Genomic DNA, 16,702 nt, shown 5'->3' on the forward strand with positions numbered 1-16,702 from the left:
GTATACAGTTAACGGAAGAAAGGAAATAACAAAGTTCAGAATGGAAATAAATGAAGTAGAGGCTAGAAAAACAATAGAAAAAATCAACAAAACTAAGACTTGGTTTTTGAAAAGATAAACAAAATTGACAAACTCGTAGCTAGACTAAGAAAAAAAGAGAAAAGACTCAAATCAAAAATTAAAGAGAAATTACAGCTGATATCACAGAAATACAAAAAATCATGAGACTATTATGAATAATTATATGTCAACAAATTAGATAACGCGGAAGAAATGGATAAGTTCCTAAAAACACGTAGCGTACTAAGACTGGATCATGAAGAAATAGAAAATCTGAACAGGCCAATAGTGAGTAAGGAGACTGAATCAGTATTTAAAAATCTCCCCAAAAGAAAAAGCTTAGGACCAACTGGCTTCACTGGTGAATTCTACCAAATATTTAAAGAAGAATTAATACCAATCCTTCTCCAAGTCTTCCAAAACACTGAAGCGGGGGGAGCACTCCAAGCTCATTTTATGAGGTGAGCATTACCTTGATACCAAAGCCAGATAAGGACACAAAGATAGAACATTACAAGCCAATACCCCTGATGAACATAGATGCAAAAATTCGCAACAAAATACTAGCAACTGAATTCAACAGCACATTAAAAGGATCATACACTATAATAAAGTGGGATTTATTCCAGGGATACAAAGATGCTTGAATATATGCAAACCAATAAATGTGATATACCACATTAACAGAATGAGGGATAAAAATCCTATGACCATCTCAGTAGATGCAGAAAAAGCATTTGACAAAATTGAACATCCTTTCATATAAACTAGGCACAGAAGGAATATACCTCAACATAATAAAGACCACGTATGACAAGCCCACAGCTAATATCATACTCAATGGTGATGAAAAAAGCTTTCTTCTAAGCTTTTCCTCTAAAATCAGGAATAAGACAAGGATGCCCACTTTCACAACACTCTCTATTCAACACAATACTAGAAGTCCTAGCCAGAGCAATCAGACAAGAAAAAGAAATAAAAGGCATCCAAATTGGAAAGGAAGAAGTAAAATTGTCTCTGTTTGCAGATGACATGATCTTATATATGAAAACCCTAAAGACTCCACCACAAACTGTAAAAACTAAGAAACTAATTCAGTAGAGTTGCAGAATACAAAGTCAACATACAAAAATCAGTTTGTTTCTATACACTAACAATGAACCTATCCGAAAAAAATTAAGAAAACAATCCCATTTATACTATGACCAAAAAGAATAAAATATTTAGGAATGAATCAAATGAAGGAGGTGAAAGAGCTATACACTGAAAACTATGAAACATTGATGAAAGAAATTGAAGAAAATACACACAAATGAAAAGATATCCATGTTCATGGATGGGAAGAATTAATATTGTTAAAATGTCCATACTACCCAAAGCAATCTACAGATTCAAAGCAATCTCTATCAAAATTCCAATGGCATTTTTCAAAGATACAGAAAAAATAATCCTAAGATTCCTATGAAACCACAAAAGACCCGGAATAGCTAAAGCAATCTTGAACAAGAAGAACAAAGCTGGAGGCATCACACTTTCTGATTTCAAAGTGTATTACAAAGCTATAGTAATCAAAACAGTATGGTATTGGCATAACAACAGACACATAGACTAATGGAACAGAATAGAGAGCCCAGAAATAAACCCATGCATATAAGGTCACCCAATCTTCAACAAAGGTGTCAAGCATACACAATGGGGAAAGGACAGTTTCTTCAATAAATGGTGTTGGGAAAACTGGATATTCTCATACACCATATACAAAAATCACTAAAAATGGATTAAAGACTTAAAAGTAAAACCTGAAACTGTATAACTCCTTGAAGAAAACATAGGTGGTAAGCTCCCTGACATTAGTCTTGGCAATGATTTTTTGGACTTGATACCAAAAGCACAGGTAACAAAAGCAAAAATAAATAAATATATTTAACTAAAAAGTTTTTGCACAGCAAAGGAAATAATCAGCAAAATGAAAACGCAACCTATGGAATGGGAGAAAATGTTTGTAAACCATATATCTGATAAGGGATTAATATCCAAAATATATAGGGAACTTATGCAACTCAACAGTAAAAAAGCCAAATAACCCAATTAAAAGATGGGCAAAGGACCTGAATAGACATTTTTTCAAATAGGACATACAAACGGCCAACAGGTACATGAAAAGATGCTTAACATCATTAATCATTAGGGAAACACAAATCAAAACCACCATGAGATATCACCTCACATCCATTAGGATGACTATTATCAACAAGTCAGAAGATAATCAGTGTTGGCGAAGATGCAGAAAAAAAGGAACCCTTATACACTGTTGGTGGGAATGTAAATTGGTACAGCCATTATGGAAAACAGTATGGAGGCTTCTCAAAATATTAAAAATAGAACTATCATATGATCCAGTAAGCCCTCTTCTGGGTATTTATTCAAAGGAAATAAAATCACTAACTTCAAGAGACAACAGAACCCATGTTCATTGCAGCATTATTCACAGTAGACAAGACATGGAAACAACCTCAGTGTCCACTGATGGAAGAATGGATAAAGATGTGGTGTATACATATATATACACACATATGATGGAATATTATTCAACCTTAAAAAAGAAAGAAATCCTGACATTTGCATCAACATGGATGAACCTGGAGGACAGCATGCTAAGTGAAATAAGCCAAACACAGAAAGACAAATACTGCATGACCTCACTTATACGTGGAATCGAAAATGTCAGCCTTCGAAGCAGAGAGAAGAATGGTTGCCAAGGCTGGGAGATGGGGAAACGGGGAGATGTTAGTCAAAGGGCATCAGCTTTCAGTTCTAAGATGAGTAATTTTGGGAGATCTAATGTAAGCGTGGTGACCATAGTTAATACTGTATTATGTACCTGAAATTTGCTAAGAGAGTAGATCTCGAGTGTTCTTACTAAACACACAAAAATGGTAACTATGTGAGGAGATGGATGAGTTAATTAGCTTGACTGTGGAATCATTTCACAATGTAGATGTGTATGAAAAGATTACCTTAAATATATACGATTTTATTTGTCAATCATATTTCAATAAAGGTAGGGGAAAATTAAAAGATAAAATTACAGTCGATATTAGGCCTGCCACTTGATCTTGTTACTTAATGGACTAATAAAGAAGCATGCATATTACTACAGCACATCTTATTTTTAAAAAATATTTTAGAACTGTGTTTCAGTACAATTGGTTGCCTACATAACCCTGTGTTATCTCATTTCATGGACGTAAGAGCATTATTCTGAGCGGAAGTCCAGGGGCTTCAGCAGCCAGTGGGTCCACAGGGGGCCTGGGCATAGAAGGGTTAAGAAGCCCTGCCCAGAGCCAGAGGAGCAGCAGGGATGGCTTTCAATACCCTCTTCCCACTTTCCACAGCAATCTCCTGGGACCCACTGAACGCCAGGTGAGGTGGGGGAGGGTACAGGGTGTAAGGCAAGGGGGAGCAGGGGGACCAGGAGCCTGTGGCCTGGCTCTGCCATGGACCAGCTGTGTGTCTTTGGACAAGCCCCTGTGCCTCTCTGGGGCCCAGCTTCCACCTTTCAATCTTTGAGAGCTTTGAAAACTGTGACCTGGACACTTTATATGGTGGCAGCCACAGCTCCTATTTATGAGATGCCTACTATGTGCTGCATACTGCTCTGAGCCCTTTCCATGAGTGATGGTCATTTAGTCCTCACAGAAGCCCACAAAGTAGGTGCCATTATTATCTCCAGCTTACAGAGGAGGAAACTGAGGCTCAGAGAGGTTGAGGAACTTGCTCCACGTGGCACAGAGGGTAGGCCTGAGAGGGAAGAATGGGAGGCCGGTTTCTCAGCCTCTGCAGTCTGAGCTTCACTATGAGTCATACTGCCCAGACAGAGGACAGCGACCTGTCCAGACACACTCCAGGGAGTGGAGATAGAGGTGGGACCACACTGGCTGAGAAGAGGGGGCCAGCGCAGAAAGGTGTGCACTGACTGTCTATTCTGAGAGTCAGGGACACGCGCTGCTGTCCTCTGCCGAGTGAAGGTGACTCCCGCAGCTTCTCGCTCCTTTGAAGCCATTTGAAGCATCATCCTGTCTCTCTCAGGACACCAGCAACTGGCTGAGCTAAGCCCCTTTGGGTCATTTTTGTGGGGCCACACAAATGGAAGAGCTGCCCGCACAGACACATACCAGCCGGACCCCCACCCTGCTCACGCCACACCCAACTGTGGGCTCTGAAGGGGACGGCCCGTCCTGCAGAATGGGAGAGGGTGCTTTTTGCCTGGTGCTGGTGGCGGGGATGTCCTTCCAAGGGGTGATGAGCCATGCTTTGTAGATGCAAATGGGCCTCTGGTGGTCCCCAGAGCTGGGCTGGGAGTCCTGTGGCCATAGCGGGGAGGGGGCCCCTCCCTGGGACCCAACTTATAGCTTCCTGGGCCAAGAGCCAGGCTGCAGAGCCAGAATGCCTGGGTTCTAATTCTGACTCTGCCACTTGTTAGCTGTGACCTTGGGCCCGTCAGTGCCTCCGCCTCCCCAGGTGACAATCATAGTGCCTTCCTCATGGGAGGCTGTCAGAATAAATGTCCATGTGTGTTAAGCACTTAGAACAGTGCTCACTCAGCACATCATAAGCACTCAGTAGATGCTGGTCAGGGATTATTCAGCAGATGCTGTTGCCAGCACGGTACCAGCAGTAGGGACGAGGCAAAGGAAGAAGGCAGAGGACCCTGCCAGCACCTCGTCAGCCCTGGGGAGGAGGGGCAGGTCACGATGGGCTCTGCAGGTGGCCTCAGGCTCCCAGGCCAGCATCTGGGACTTGGGCCAAGGTGAATGTAAACCCCTCCCCGGGGACCCTGATTCCCTGCGGTCCATCAAGGCTGGGGCAGATACACGGGGCCTTTCCCAGGCGCTGCCTCAGCCACCTGGAGACGCCAGTCCTGGGGTGGGTTTGCCTTATGGGGAGGGCAAGCGACCACACTGAGGCCTCCAGACCATCTTCTCCACGTTGGCTAGCAATCTGGAGGATCTGCCCTGGACAGAAGCCTCTCCTCCGTCTTCGCTCTCTCCTCCCATCTCCGGAGTAACTACCATGTGCTGAACACTCTTAGGAGCATCAAGATGAGGACGATGTGTCCCCACTCTTGGATGTTTTACAGTCTGGTGCATGTGTTTGTGTATGTGGGTAGTGTGTTAGATAAGATGTGTCTGCCCGTGACGGGACACGGCACAGTGAGGGATGGCGCCCAGGAGAGGTCCGGCACGCCAGGGTTCCTGCACAGGAGGCAGACGCTTGCAAAGGGCAGGCCAGGGAGGGCCTTAGGGCGCGCACGGCATCTGCTGGTCCTCAAAGAACCCCAAATGGTTCACAGCCTCACAGCAAAACTGAGCCGACCCAAAGGGAAAACGTCAGGGAGACCTAGACTTCGAATCCTGTCTGTGTTTAGCCCCAGACTTAGCATCACGAAGTGGAAAGGAATTATCTGGGGCTGGCTCGAGGCTCACTCCTCAGAACCTGACTCAGTATTCGCTTCCTTTCGGGGAGCCGAGATGGAGGGAGGCCACAAGCAGGCGCTGGGGCCCTGGGGCTGGTCCCAGCTTTGCCCTGAACTGGCCCTGGGACATCGAGCGTCATGAGCCTCCCTGGGTGGCTTCTCCAACACGCCACTGCACCAGATCATGTCCGACCCCTCCCAGCCCCGGCAGTCTAGGGAGCTATTAAAAGCCCCGGACTTCGGGTCCTAAGGGGCCTGCTTCCAGCCGCGGGGTGAACGGAAACTAAACATAGAGCGGCTCTACAGTGCTTCTTGCCACCAAAATTCCATCCCCGGGACAGAAAAAAGGCCAGGTTTAGTGCCTCCTTGTGGGGCCTCCCACCCCTGGGACAGCTCCTTCCTCTGCCGTTCTGACACAGGGACAGAGCCATCTGGGCCGGGCGCTGGGGGTCAAGTCACAGCCACGCCCATAACTTACCAACTGGGGGCCTTTGTGTCTCAGTCCCCTCACCTTTAAAATGGGGACACTGTAGGACCTTTCTCCAAGGGTGGTTGTGAGGATGAAATGAGTTAACACATGCAAGAGCTCAGAGCCATCTTTTCTGACCAGTGTATGTGCGTACATGTGTGTATAGTATTCTCCGAAGTGCTTCATGGGCTGGGGGGGGGTGTGTGTGTGTGTATATATTTGTGTGTGTGTGTATAGTATTCTCCGAAGTGCTTCATGGGCTGGGGGGGGGTGTGTGTGTGTGTATATATTTGTGTGTGTGTGTATAGTATTCTCTGAAATGCTTCATGGGCTGGGGGGGGTGTGTGTGTGTGTATATATTTGTGTGTGTGTGTATAGTATTCTCTGAAATGCTTCATGGGCTGGGGGGGGGTGTGTGCATGTGCGCTATTCTCTGAGGTGCTTCACAGGCCGTGGTCGCCTCCCACAATTCTTTTGCCTCCCAGTGCCCAGCACAGCCCTGCTGCTGGAGTCAAGGTGGCAAGTATAGGCTGGGTGGTAGTGTCCTGAGGCCCTGGAGGTCCTGTGGAGGCCCTGTCGCATGACCACATGGCCTGAAGTTGAGAGAGTGACCAATCCTGGCTGGGACCCGCCTCCCTGGGTGTTCTATTTACAGACCTGGGGGAGGGGGGTTGGGGGGATCAAATTGCAGCTAGGTGGGGGCTGGGGCCTGCGGCCTGCACACAGACCTGCCCAGCCTGCCCCCCGCCAAGCTGCAGACAAAACGGCATTGAGGCTCCGGTGTGCAGGAACTGGCACAAACCACGGGTCCCAGGCCCCTCTGGGCTTCTGCCCAACTCATCGGGCCCCTCCCACTTCCCAGCAGGACCATGACATGGGCTGTGTTTGTGGCTTGGAGCCATGGCTGGCCCACAGGCCTGCCTGCCAGCTCCTGCCAGCTCCTGCCAGCTCCTGCCAGCTCTCAGGCACGTCACTAATGGTGGGCAGTCATGACATGGACAGCCCTGCAGCCTCTCCTGCATGGACAGCAGACAACTCTTCAGACTCAAGTGGCAGGGGCAGGTGCCACCACAAAGGGGTCACCACGGGGTCAGATGTAGATGGGGGCGGGGGGCTGGCCGTGGCACCCAGCAGCTGGAGGGAGGAGGGGTGGCCTGCAGGCTGGCTGGGGTGCCCTCCACCTCTCCCTGCAGAGACTGCCCGAGCTGACATTTCCAGCCCCTGCTCGCCTTGGGGACTGAGAGAGGAATCTGCTCCAGTTGTTGTCCTCGAGTGGCCCACAGTTATCTTCAAACTATTCTTACATTTTATCTGGGCAGTAAAATTGAATTTGGGGGCACACATTCCTATTGCTGCTACATTATTTATAGGATAAAGAAATTTAAAATGTTGTAATTTGTGGACCATAATGTTATATACAGAATATGTCATATATAGGCAAACATAAATGTAAAGGGATGAGGCTAAAATTTAAATACAAATAGGGGCTGGCCCTGATGGCCTAGTGGTTAAAGTTCGGGGCACTCCGCTTTGGCGGCCAGGGTTCAGTTCCCAGGCGTGAAACCACACCACTCGTCTGTCAGTAGCCATGCTGTGGCGGCAGCTCACATAGAACCAGAAGGACTTACTAGAATATACAGCCATGCACTGGGGCTTTGGGGAGGAAAAAAAGAGGAAGATTGGCAACAGATGTTAGCTCAGGATGACTCTCGCCCAGCAATAAATAAATAAATACAAATAGAAGTTCTAAGTTTTCTTCCTGCCCCATGGGACTGACCCTTTATAATCCCTGCGGAGGTCCACAGCCATCCTGGAGCCCAGTGCCCAAAGGGAGTGACAGGCACAAGACCTAACTGAACGAGGTCTCCTGAGATGAGGACACTGACTTCAGAGGGCAAGCTTGGTGGCTTCCTGGAGGAGGTGGCCTGAGCTGAGCCTTGAAGGATGTGAGAAAGAGCCCAGGAAAAGCATTCCAGAACGAGGGGCCTGTGTGAGCAAAGGCCCGGGGGCCAGAAATGGCAGTGTGCAGGGACCCACCAATAGACTGCGTCCCTAGGGCAAACTGGTGTGTGTCTACAGCAGCACCAGGGACTTACCAGCCATAAATGACAACACAAAGTCTTGCGAAGGGTAGAGACGGAAAGAGTACGATCTGAGAGACTGAAACTCTGGGTTCTGTCCTGATGATTTCCCCACTGGGAGGCAGTGGATGAGTCACGTCCTCTCTGGCCTCAATTTCCTCAATGTGAAATGAAAATACATCAGCTGCCCAGCTTCCCTCACTGGGTAGGGGATGTTGAGGGCATTGCTCTGTGGTTGACGACTTCCCTGGGAGTCCTTGCCTGGTGGATCCTCTGCTCATTGCTCTTCCCCGCCCTCCTGTCCTATCAGCTTTGGGGGTGGGTAGAGATCGCTGTGTTTTGTTCCATGGCTGTAACTAGCACTGTGCACCATGCCCGGCACACTGGAGAGGTTCCATGTGTCTTTCTGACTGAAGGCACACATCCCGGGAGCTCACAGCTTCAAAACCTACTCCACGTCTGCTTTAGGGGCAGAAACCCTTCCTGCACGCAGTACATATTCCAAGAGAAGACAGCCAGATCCCCACCCATAACCCAGGGATCACCCTGTGCTGCAAGAGGGGATAAGCTTGGGTCTTGTCCTCCATTTTGATAGAATTGTTTTACAGACTTACATCCTCCCTCATTGTCGGGACATTTGTCACAGCTGTCTGTCTGCCTGCTTGCCTCTTAAAGCCACCCCAGGTCCGGCTAATTTGCTGTGCACAAGAAATACAGACAATACACCATTGAGAAAGGAAAAAGACAACCCAGAGAATGGGAGAAAAATATTGCAAATCACATTTCTGATAAGGGACTTCTTTCTAAATATATAAAGAGCTCTTACAACTCAATATTAAGAAGACAACCTACATACAAATGGGCAAAGGATTTGAGTAGTCATTTCTACAAAGACATACAAATTATTGACAGCACACAAAAAGATGCTCAACATCATCAGCCCGCAGGGAAATGCAAATTAAAACCATGAGATACAGCTTCATACCCACTAGGATGGCTGAATCAAAACAGACAGAGATCGCAAGTGTTGGTGAGGATGTAGAGAAATCACAACCCTCATCGCCTGGTGGTGGGAAAGTAAAATGGGGCAGCCACTGTGGAAAAGAGGATGGCAGGTCCTCAAAAGGTTTAACAGAGACTCTCCATATGACCCAGCAATTCCACTCCTAGGTAGACACTCAAGAGAAATGACAACATATGTCCACACACAAATGTGTACCCCAATGTACCTAGTGGCATTATTCATAATACCCCAAAAGTGGAAACAACCTAACGTCTGTCAACTGATGAATGCATAAACTAATGTGGTCGAGCCACACAATGGAACAATATTCAGCCATAAAAAGGAATGAAGTACTGACACCTGCCATAACCTGGAAGAACCCTGAAAACATTATGTTAAAGCAAGCCAGTCGCAAAAGGCCACATATTATATGATTCCATTTATAGGAAATGCCTAGAAAAGGCAAATCTATAGAGACAGAAAATAGATTTGGTTGCCAGGGACTGGGGGGGAGAGGGGGTTTCAGGGAAGATGGGGAGTGACTGCTCAGTGGTACACGGTTTCTTTTTGCAGTGATGAAAATGTTTTAAAATTGAGTGTAATGATGGTTATACAACTCTGTGAATACACTAAAACCCACTGGATTGTATACTTTAAATGGGTGAATTATAGTTCAGTCAAGTTGTTATATACTGTTAGAAAAGCCAGTTATTAACGTTTGCAAACCAAGAGTAAACGGGCTTTGGGCGAGGGCTTCAGGACTCTTCACAAGCTTAATGCATGGACTCTGGGACATCAATGGTGGCGGTTCTGCAACTTTCCAAAGCTATTTTCTAGTTGTTTTCCACATATTTGAGGTTCCCAAGTGCCCTGACCTGTGGATAAGTGAGGCTCATGTTATCAACACTAACTTGTTGCAGGGGAGATGGGCCCGTGGCTGACCAGTCCTCCTGGCTTCTGAGCGGGCCCCGCAGCCTTTGCTCACATCCAGCCAGTCCAGGGCCACGTGGGACGGCCTGCAGGGAAGGGTGCTGAGGTCTGAAGCCCACCCCACCGGCTCCCGGGGTGGGTCCGTGACCAAGGCAGCTGTGGTCTGGTGAGAGTGGGCGGTGGGAGGCAGCCTCTGCCGCTCACCCAAAGGGCTGAGGGTTTACGTAAGGACCTGGAGCTGGGAACTGGCAGACAGCTGCAAATCTGCCGGCATCGGGTCCTGTTCATTCCCCGTTCCCACCAAACTCTTCCCCTCCGAATCAGGCAGAGGACCTGGCCCTGAATGCCCACTGGTCACTGGGAGCTTGTCCAGCCAGGCCTGCTCCCTCAGGAAAACATCTGGAGCCTCTGGATTTACTCAGGATCAGTTACCTCAGGGAACTACAAGGTAGGCCAGCAAGAGCACAGGCTTGGAGGCAGCTGGGGGCATATTTCAGCCCCAGAACTTATCAGCTGGGTGGCCTTGGGGAGTTGCTTTACCTCTCTGAGCCTCAGTTTCCTTATCTGCACAACGGAGCCATATTACTTACTTTTAATGAGCGGTAGTAAGGATTATATGAGCTAAGTAAATTGCCATGGTCTGAGCCTGTCAAAATCACTCATTTTTCATTTTGTTTGCCTCCCTCCAGGATTTTTTTAAACCTTTTGCCTGCATAAAGCAGTAGATGTACCTAGATCAATAAACTATGTTCTCTGCTGAATGGAAAAATTTACTCTGAAATTTTCTAAACTGTCCATGTGCTCTGAGAGAATGGCCTGGAGGCATGCACGTGCTTCTCACCAAGACAACTGGAGAAAAGACCTGCTGCTCTTTGGGACTCAGGGAGGGAAGAGGCAGGGGGCGGTGGAACAGAGAAGGAGTATAGTAAGGAGAGCTGACGGTCAGAGGTCAACCACCAGGGTGGTTTGGGACTGGCCAGTGGGCTCCCGAGCCCTCTAGGGACCGCTAGTCCCAACATCCAGCTCCCTGCCAGGGACAATCCTCGAGCTGTTGGGGTCCGCAGGCCACCCTTCCTCACCAGGATCCCCAGCTCCCGGTCAAACCCACGCCAGCTGCCTCTCTGCCTCCACTCCTCTCCCACTGACAGCATTTCTCTCTTTCCTGCCTGTCTCCTCCCCGGGCTCCAAGATCCTCAAGGGACTGAGTCAAACTCACTTTTGCAACCCCAGCACTGAGCCCAGTGCCGGCACATAGTAGGTCCAACTTGAGCTGCACTGGAGTCATCTGGAGGGCTGGTTAAAATGTATTGCTGGGCTCTGTCTCCAGAATTTCTGATGCTGCTGGTCCCAGGACCACGCTTTGAAACCCACACAGTAGATGCTCAATAAAGTCAGTGTGAGAGGTGAATGAATCGCTGGCATGTAAGAACCACTCCAGATTGGACCTTCTTCCTGGGTTCTTACAGTCAGGCTCTCAGCCTGCCTCCCGCATAAAGCTCTCCCTGACCCCAGGACCCTGGGTATTGATGCTCTCTCCCTATGCTCCTCTCTTTCTTCAGAGTCAGATGCACATGCCCCATGCCCGTGCAAGCCTTGGCCTCCCAGAGCGGGCTCTTTCTGGTGAGGAGAAGGCAGTCAAGGCCATCGCGGCATTGTTCACTGAGCCAATAAGGCAAACCCCACAGTGACCGCTCCCTCGGCCCCCTCCCCGCCCGCACCTGGGTCACCAGGTCCACTGTGGACTGACAGAGAAGACAGGAGTGGTAGCCAGAGACCACACAGATCCTGGGTGCCCAGAAGCTCCCAACACCCCGACTTGGGAGATCTTACCAGAGGACCACGTTCCCTGGACGACAAGAATTCAGACAGCCTGACTCCACATCCGGGATTCTCTTTCACTACCACAAACTGACAGCCAGGCCTAAAAGAACTGCTCACTGGAACGGTTCGTCACCACCCACTGCCAGCACATAGGCAGGACGTGGTCAGTGCTGGTTGGAAGGGAGAAAGGGGAAGGAGGAAGGCCCAGTGGTCAGCACCAAGGCCAGGGGTTTGAAGCAAGGAGGATGCTCCAGCCCCAGAGTCCCCATGCTGCACACCCCCAGGGCACCATTTACATTGCCGTCCCTGTGAACAGTACCTCTGCAGTTGTGCAGTGCACAACCTGTGCACTTTGATGCAACAGTTGGTCCTACCAATCCTCATCTGGAAAACCTCCTCATTCGTTATTTCCTGAATACCTATTATGCACCCAGTACCTAGCCTGGCAGGTGGCTCTTGGGGCTCTTAGAGGAAAGGTCAGCTACACCCTGCAGCAAGGAGCAAAGTGCCTGAATGAGGGCATGCCCAGGCACTGGGGAAGCCAGGGAGAAGTGGCCTATTTCTGCCCAGTGAGCTCAGGGCGCTGGCAAGTGGGGGCAGCCAGCTTCCCATGGGCCGCTTAATCCAGTCAGGATCAGGCAGCAGCAGCTGAATCTGCAGCCTCAGCATCTGAGGTTGGGTGACTTCCTGCTTTCCAGGGACACTTGGAGGTGCAAACCCTGGGACCAGATGGGTCTTGTGGGCTGTGGCTGCCCCTCACCCCCTCCTCCTGCCATGGTGTAGCTTTGCAGCATCAAGGATCAGACCCCCCTACTCCTGGGCAGGGGAGGTGTGGAGGCAGGGAAGGGACAGAGGCAGCCAAGACACACAGAGGCAGCTCCAGGGGCTTCTGCCAAGGAGCTCGGCCTGCCTCACGTGGCCTGATTCCTGGGCTTCCTGGGGATGCATGCTTCCCCGGCTTTGCCTAGCTGACGGGCCACCTTTTTCCAAGAAGTCTCTGAGGGGCCCTCCCCTGACCTTCAGCAACCTTGTCCTCTGGACTCCCGAGGACATGGAAAGTCAGCTTCCACTCTCCAACTGCTCTGTGTGGGGAGGGTCAGGCAATTACTTCCCAAACTCCTGCCATGCAGACCTCTGACTTTTTCAAGAGTCACCAAGAACTCAAAAGGCTGCTCCAGGTAGCCCTAGGACACCTCCTGGCTTCCTCCCAGGCCCTTAAGGACAGAGGGGACCTCGCACTCTGGGACTCACTCTGCACTTCTGTCACGTTACCGTTGACTACACACAGTGGTTCGTGTGTCTCTCACCCCCCCAGACTAGGGGCCACTTCTTACCCATTTCTGTGACTCTAACACCTGGCCTGGGGTCTGGCACCAAGTAGGTGTTCATTTCATGTCTGTGGCTTGAATGACTTCACTGCTGGATTCAGTGCCTGCGGGCAGAGTATGCTTGTGAATCCTGGCTGCTCCCCCCAGAACAGCTGGGGCCCTCCCGTACCCGGTGCTGATTAAGTGACACCCAGAATTTCTCGTCCCTACTGAAGCCTGAACATAGCGTTAGACCTGGTCAGGCATTTCTCTCTTTGAGAAACTCAATAGCGCAGAAGACTAATGCACAGATGTGTTTAAACGCTGCAGATAAACAGCCCGGTCTACAGGCTCATCTCTGGCCACCTCACCCAGACCTCGTGCTTTTTCCTGCCCAGGTCACAGATCTAATCTTTCTGCCTGAAAAGTCCCTTCCCTCCAAAAGACAAAATTCAAGATCCAGCAGAAAGGCCACCTCCTCTGTGAAGCCCTCACCCTACATCCTCTTAGAGGCAGGATTAATCCCCGCTTCTCCGGTCCACTGGGCTCTCTGCAGCACAGGTAACCGGGTGGAACCAGCACACAATGGTAGGTCCTTTCCCTTGGAGGTCCAAGGGAGGCTGGTGGTGGGGTCCCTAGCCCCCCATAATCTCCATCACCCTTCCCCATGTGCTAATGTTAGTATCAATACCAATACCTTTCGATATGAACAATTCACGTTTTCCAGTTAGGCAAAATGAATAACAGCTTCTGTAAAACATTCTCCATTTTACGGATCTGAAGTCAACTGACTAAAAAGCTGGCTACTTGCCAGGCAAACAGAAGCAGCTTTCGGGGAAGTTGCCTAATTCCCCCTTCCCTCCCCCGACTGCCCCTACAGCTGCTTCATGTGGCAATCCCGGGCATCCCCGGGACCGTGAGGTTCACCCTTTCAGCTGAGACGTCTCGTCCCAGCAGCCAGCAAGGTTCTGGCACTTGGCATGTCTGCCATAATCAGGAGTCAAATGAAGGCAAGGTACTGTGAGGCGAGGCCAGACTCACCCTGTGGAGAGAGCCTGACCGCGGACTTGTACATGCGGGTTCGACGTGTGGAAGGCTGTCGCTATGTCATTTTGCAGATGAGAAAACCGAGGTCCAGTTAGGACTTCCTTCAGGCCCCAAAGTTGGCTCTTGCCCTAGTCCCGTCCAGTCCCTGCATTCAGCCTTGTCCAGGGAGGTGAGGCCGGGTGGCTCGTTGCTGCCGGCATGAGTAATGCCAGTCCCCTGGTCTACACTGGGCTCTGAGGTGGTCCACTCCTTCCTCTCCGCTTTCCCTCTGCCCTGCTGAGCAGCCAACTCATACTTTCCAGCCTCTCATTCTCGGGCATGTTTCTGCAAATCTGGGGCTGCCCACTAGCCTAGATTCCAAACCACAGTGGCACAGGTCCCAGGCCCTCCCTCCCTCCCCGTCAGGCTGAGGGGTCCCCGGGGCAAGAAAGAGGCTCCACCCAAGTCCAGGTCCCCCTCCCCGACCCCGCAGTGACCTGAGGGGAGACAGGATAGAGGCTGCCAGTCTCAAACCAGGGTTAAAAGCTGTGTTAGAGCCACACACATCTTAATTGCTGCATTTCTGTTTTCTCTGTGGGCATTTTCCCTTTCTGATGGCCTCTTACAAACATTTTACTGTTACATTTCTTGTAATACTGCCTGGAATCGTTATTTAGACATCATAAAAAAAAATCATTATATTTTTAAAAGGAAGGCTGAGAAGTTCCTACAATAGAGAATACAAAGAGCGGGGCACACACACAAACACATACGCGAGCCGATCCACACACAAACACACATACGTGCAAGTTCGGTCTGACAGAAGAGAGAGGTTTATCACCACACCACTTTGCAAAATAGAAGTGAATGAATAATTTATAGGGCTTTTTACAAACATCTAGATTTTCGAATCATTCTGGAAAAATCCAGTTTGATTACTTACAGCAGCAGTGCTGTGATAAACCAACCCAGAAATGGTTACCAATAAGTAAAATTTACTATTCCCAACAGGCCAGCCTTCCACAGAAAGGCATCATAAACACTAACATCTCTTTTTTTTTTTAACAGCAGAACCCACAAAGCCGTGGCTCACACCAACTGAAGGTACCCTGTGTGATAAATCCTTGAACCCTCTACTCTGAAAAGATTCCTGACCTAATGTGCAGATGGCCATATTTCCCATTTTATTTTGGGAAGAACTTTGTTACCCTGTGCTCTTTGCTGCCAGTTGCAAACAGCGGCACCTGAATCGAGGCCAGGCAGCTCTGGTTGCCTGACTCCCTGAGATGCCAGGCCCACCTGAGCAGGCCAGGGGGTGGCAGAGTTGGGACAAGGACCCGCACGCTACCCATGCCATCGTGGATCTGTGCCCTCACCAGACTTACCAACAACAGGCTGGTGGGACATCTGGCTGGTGTGAGGGTCTGAAAGTCGAGTCCCTTGACAACCCCAGTGGGATCCGGGCCACCCCTTGTTGCTGGGGTCTCCCTCTGACCTGTGGACAGCCTGACTTGGGGTTTGAAGTCAGGACTCAGGCTGATCTTCCAAGGGCGAGGGACCTGCCAAGGGTTTGGAGAGCTGGGCTGCCACCCCCTCCGCCCACACTCCAGCTTCTGGCTGCAGGGACGGGACCGGGAGTGGTGACTGATGCTCGGTTACAGAGTGCACTGTGAGAGCACGGCGCTGGCCTGATACTTCCTGTTTGGGGAGGAAACCTCACTGGGGATCATTAGTGGCTCAGACTCAAGTCTCTTTGCTACAGGAACTGAGGCAGGACAGCCAGCAGAACTCAGGATGCATAAAATGAATAAGTGTCATCCAATGTAGGGCAGATTGCCTCACCATGGGGGTGTGTGTGTGTGTGTGTGAGAGAGAGAGAGAGAGAGAGAGAGAGAGAGAGAGGGAGGTGCGTTTACTCTTTGGGATACAAAGCCAAACATAATAGCTGCAGAAAGTGGCAATTTATCAATTGCTGTGGGGGTAATTTATTGCAATCACTGTGGCTGTCACTGGCTTAGTGATAATTCTCTCAGCATTTTGTGCCAACAAAGGCTTTCTGGCCATCTTTACCTGCTAGTCAGTGCCCACGGTGGGGAGAAAGACAGACAGAAGGACCCACAGACAGATGACAGCAGTGTCACAAGGGCAAAGCATGGACGGGTATGTGCCTGCTTGTATTGATGGCATTTCCAGTTCACCCCGAGGCCACACCAACAGCCCAAAGGGAGGCCGGAGGTCTGGAGGCTTCTGTATCATTGAGGTAAATTACGCTAAGCCCAGTCTCAGGACAAGTACCTTCAATTGTTTTCGACTTGTTTGAAAACTGGTGATCTCGGAAAATGGCGGCGCTGAGTAGCCCTGGGCATTTGACAACCAGAATACACACCACAGCTCCGGGCAGCTTTACTCTCTTATTTCTAGCAACAGAAAAGGGCCCACGTGGTTCTCCGCCTGCTGCGGCCCTGTCTTGTCTCTCATGGGGAGGGAGTGTTCTTGAATCTCCCGGAGTCCAGCGCAGGCCTGCACGTC

At 49.7% G+C, this 16,702-nt stretch overlaps 1 protein-coding gene across 9 annotated transcripts in view; it reads right to left on the minus strand.

Annotated features, from left to right (window-relative positions):
- The window catches only part of STEAP3 (STEAP3 metalloreductase), a 48,435-nt gene that overhangs the window by 20,243 nt on the left and 11,490 nt on the right, over nt 1-16,702 (minus strand). Inside the window, exons 1-2 of one of the 9 annotated variants that reach the window (XM_070507527.1) lie at nt 15,559-15,811; nt 14,189-14,249 (exon numbers count right to left, since the gene is read on the minus strand). The exons of 5 other annotated variants lie outside the window; for them this stretch is intronic. In XM_070507527.1, the coding sequence (XP_070363628.1) occupies nt 14,189-14,222 (34 nt within the window). In that variant the 5' untranslated portion in view covers nt 14,223-14,249; nt 15,559-15,811. Of the gene's footprint in view, nt 1-11,849; nt 12,000-13,174; nt 13,197-14,188; nt 14,250-15,558; nt 15,834-16,702 lie in introns of those variants that run through there. 3 more of the 9 variants (XM_014864043.3, XM_070507523.1, XM_014864047.3) reach the window with 3 other exon arrangements.

The sequence above is a fragment of the Equus asinus genome, chromosome 4, assembly GCF_041296235.1.
Source record: "Equus asinus isolate D_3611 breed Donkey chromosome 4, EquAss-T2T_v2, whole genome shotgun sequence".
NCBI lineage: Eukaryota > Metazoa > Chordata > Mammalia > Perissodactyla > Equidae > Equus > Equus asinus.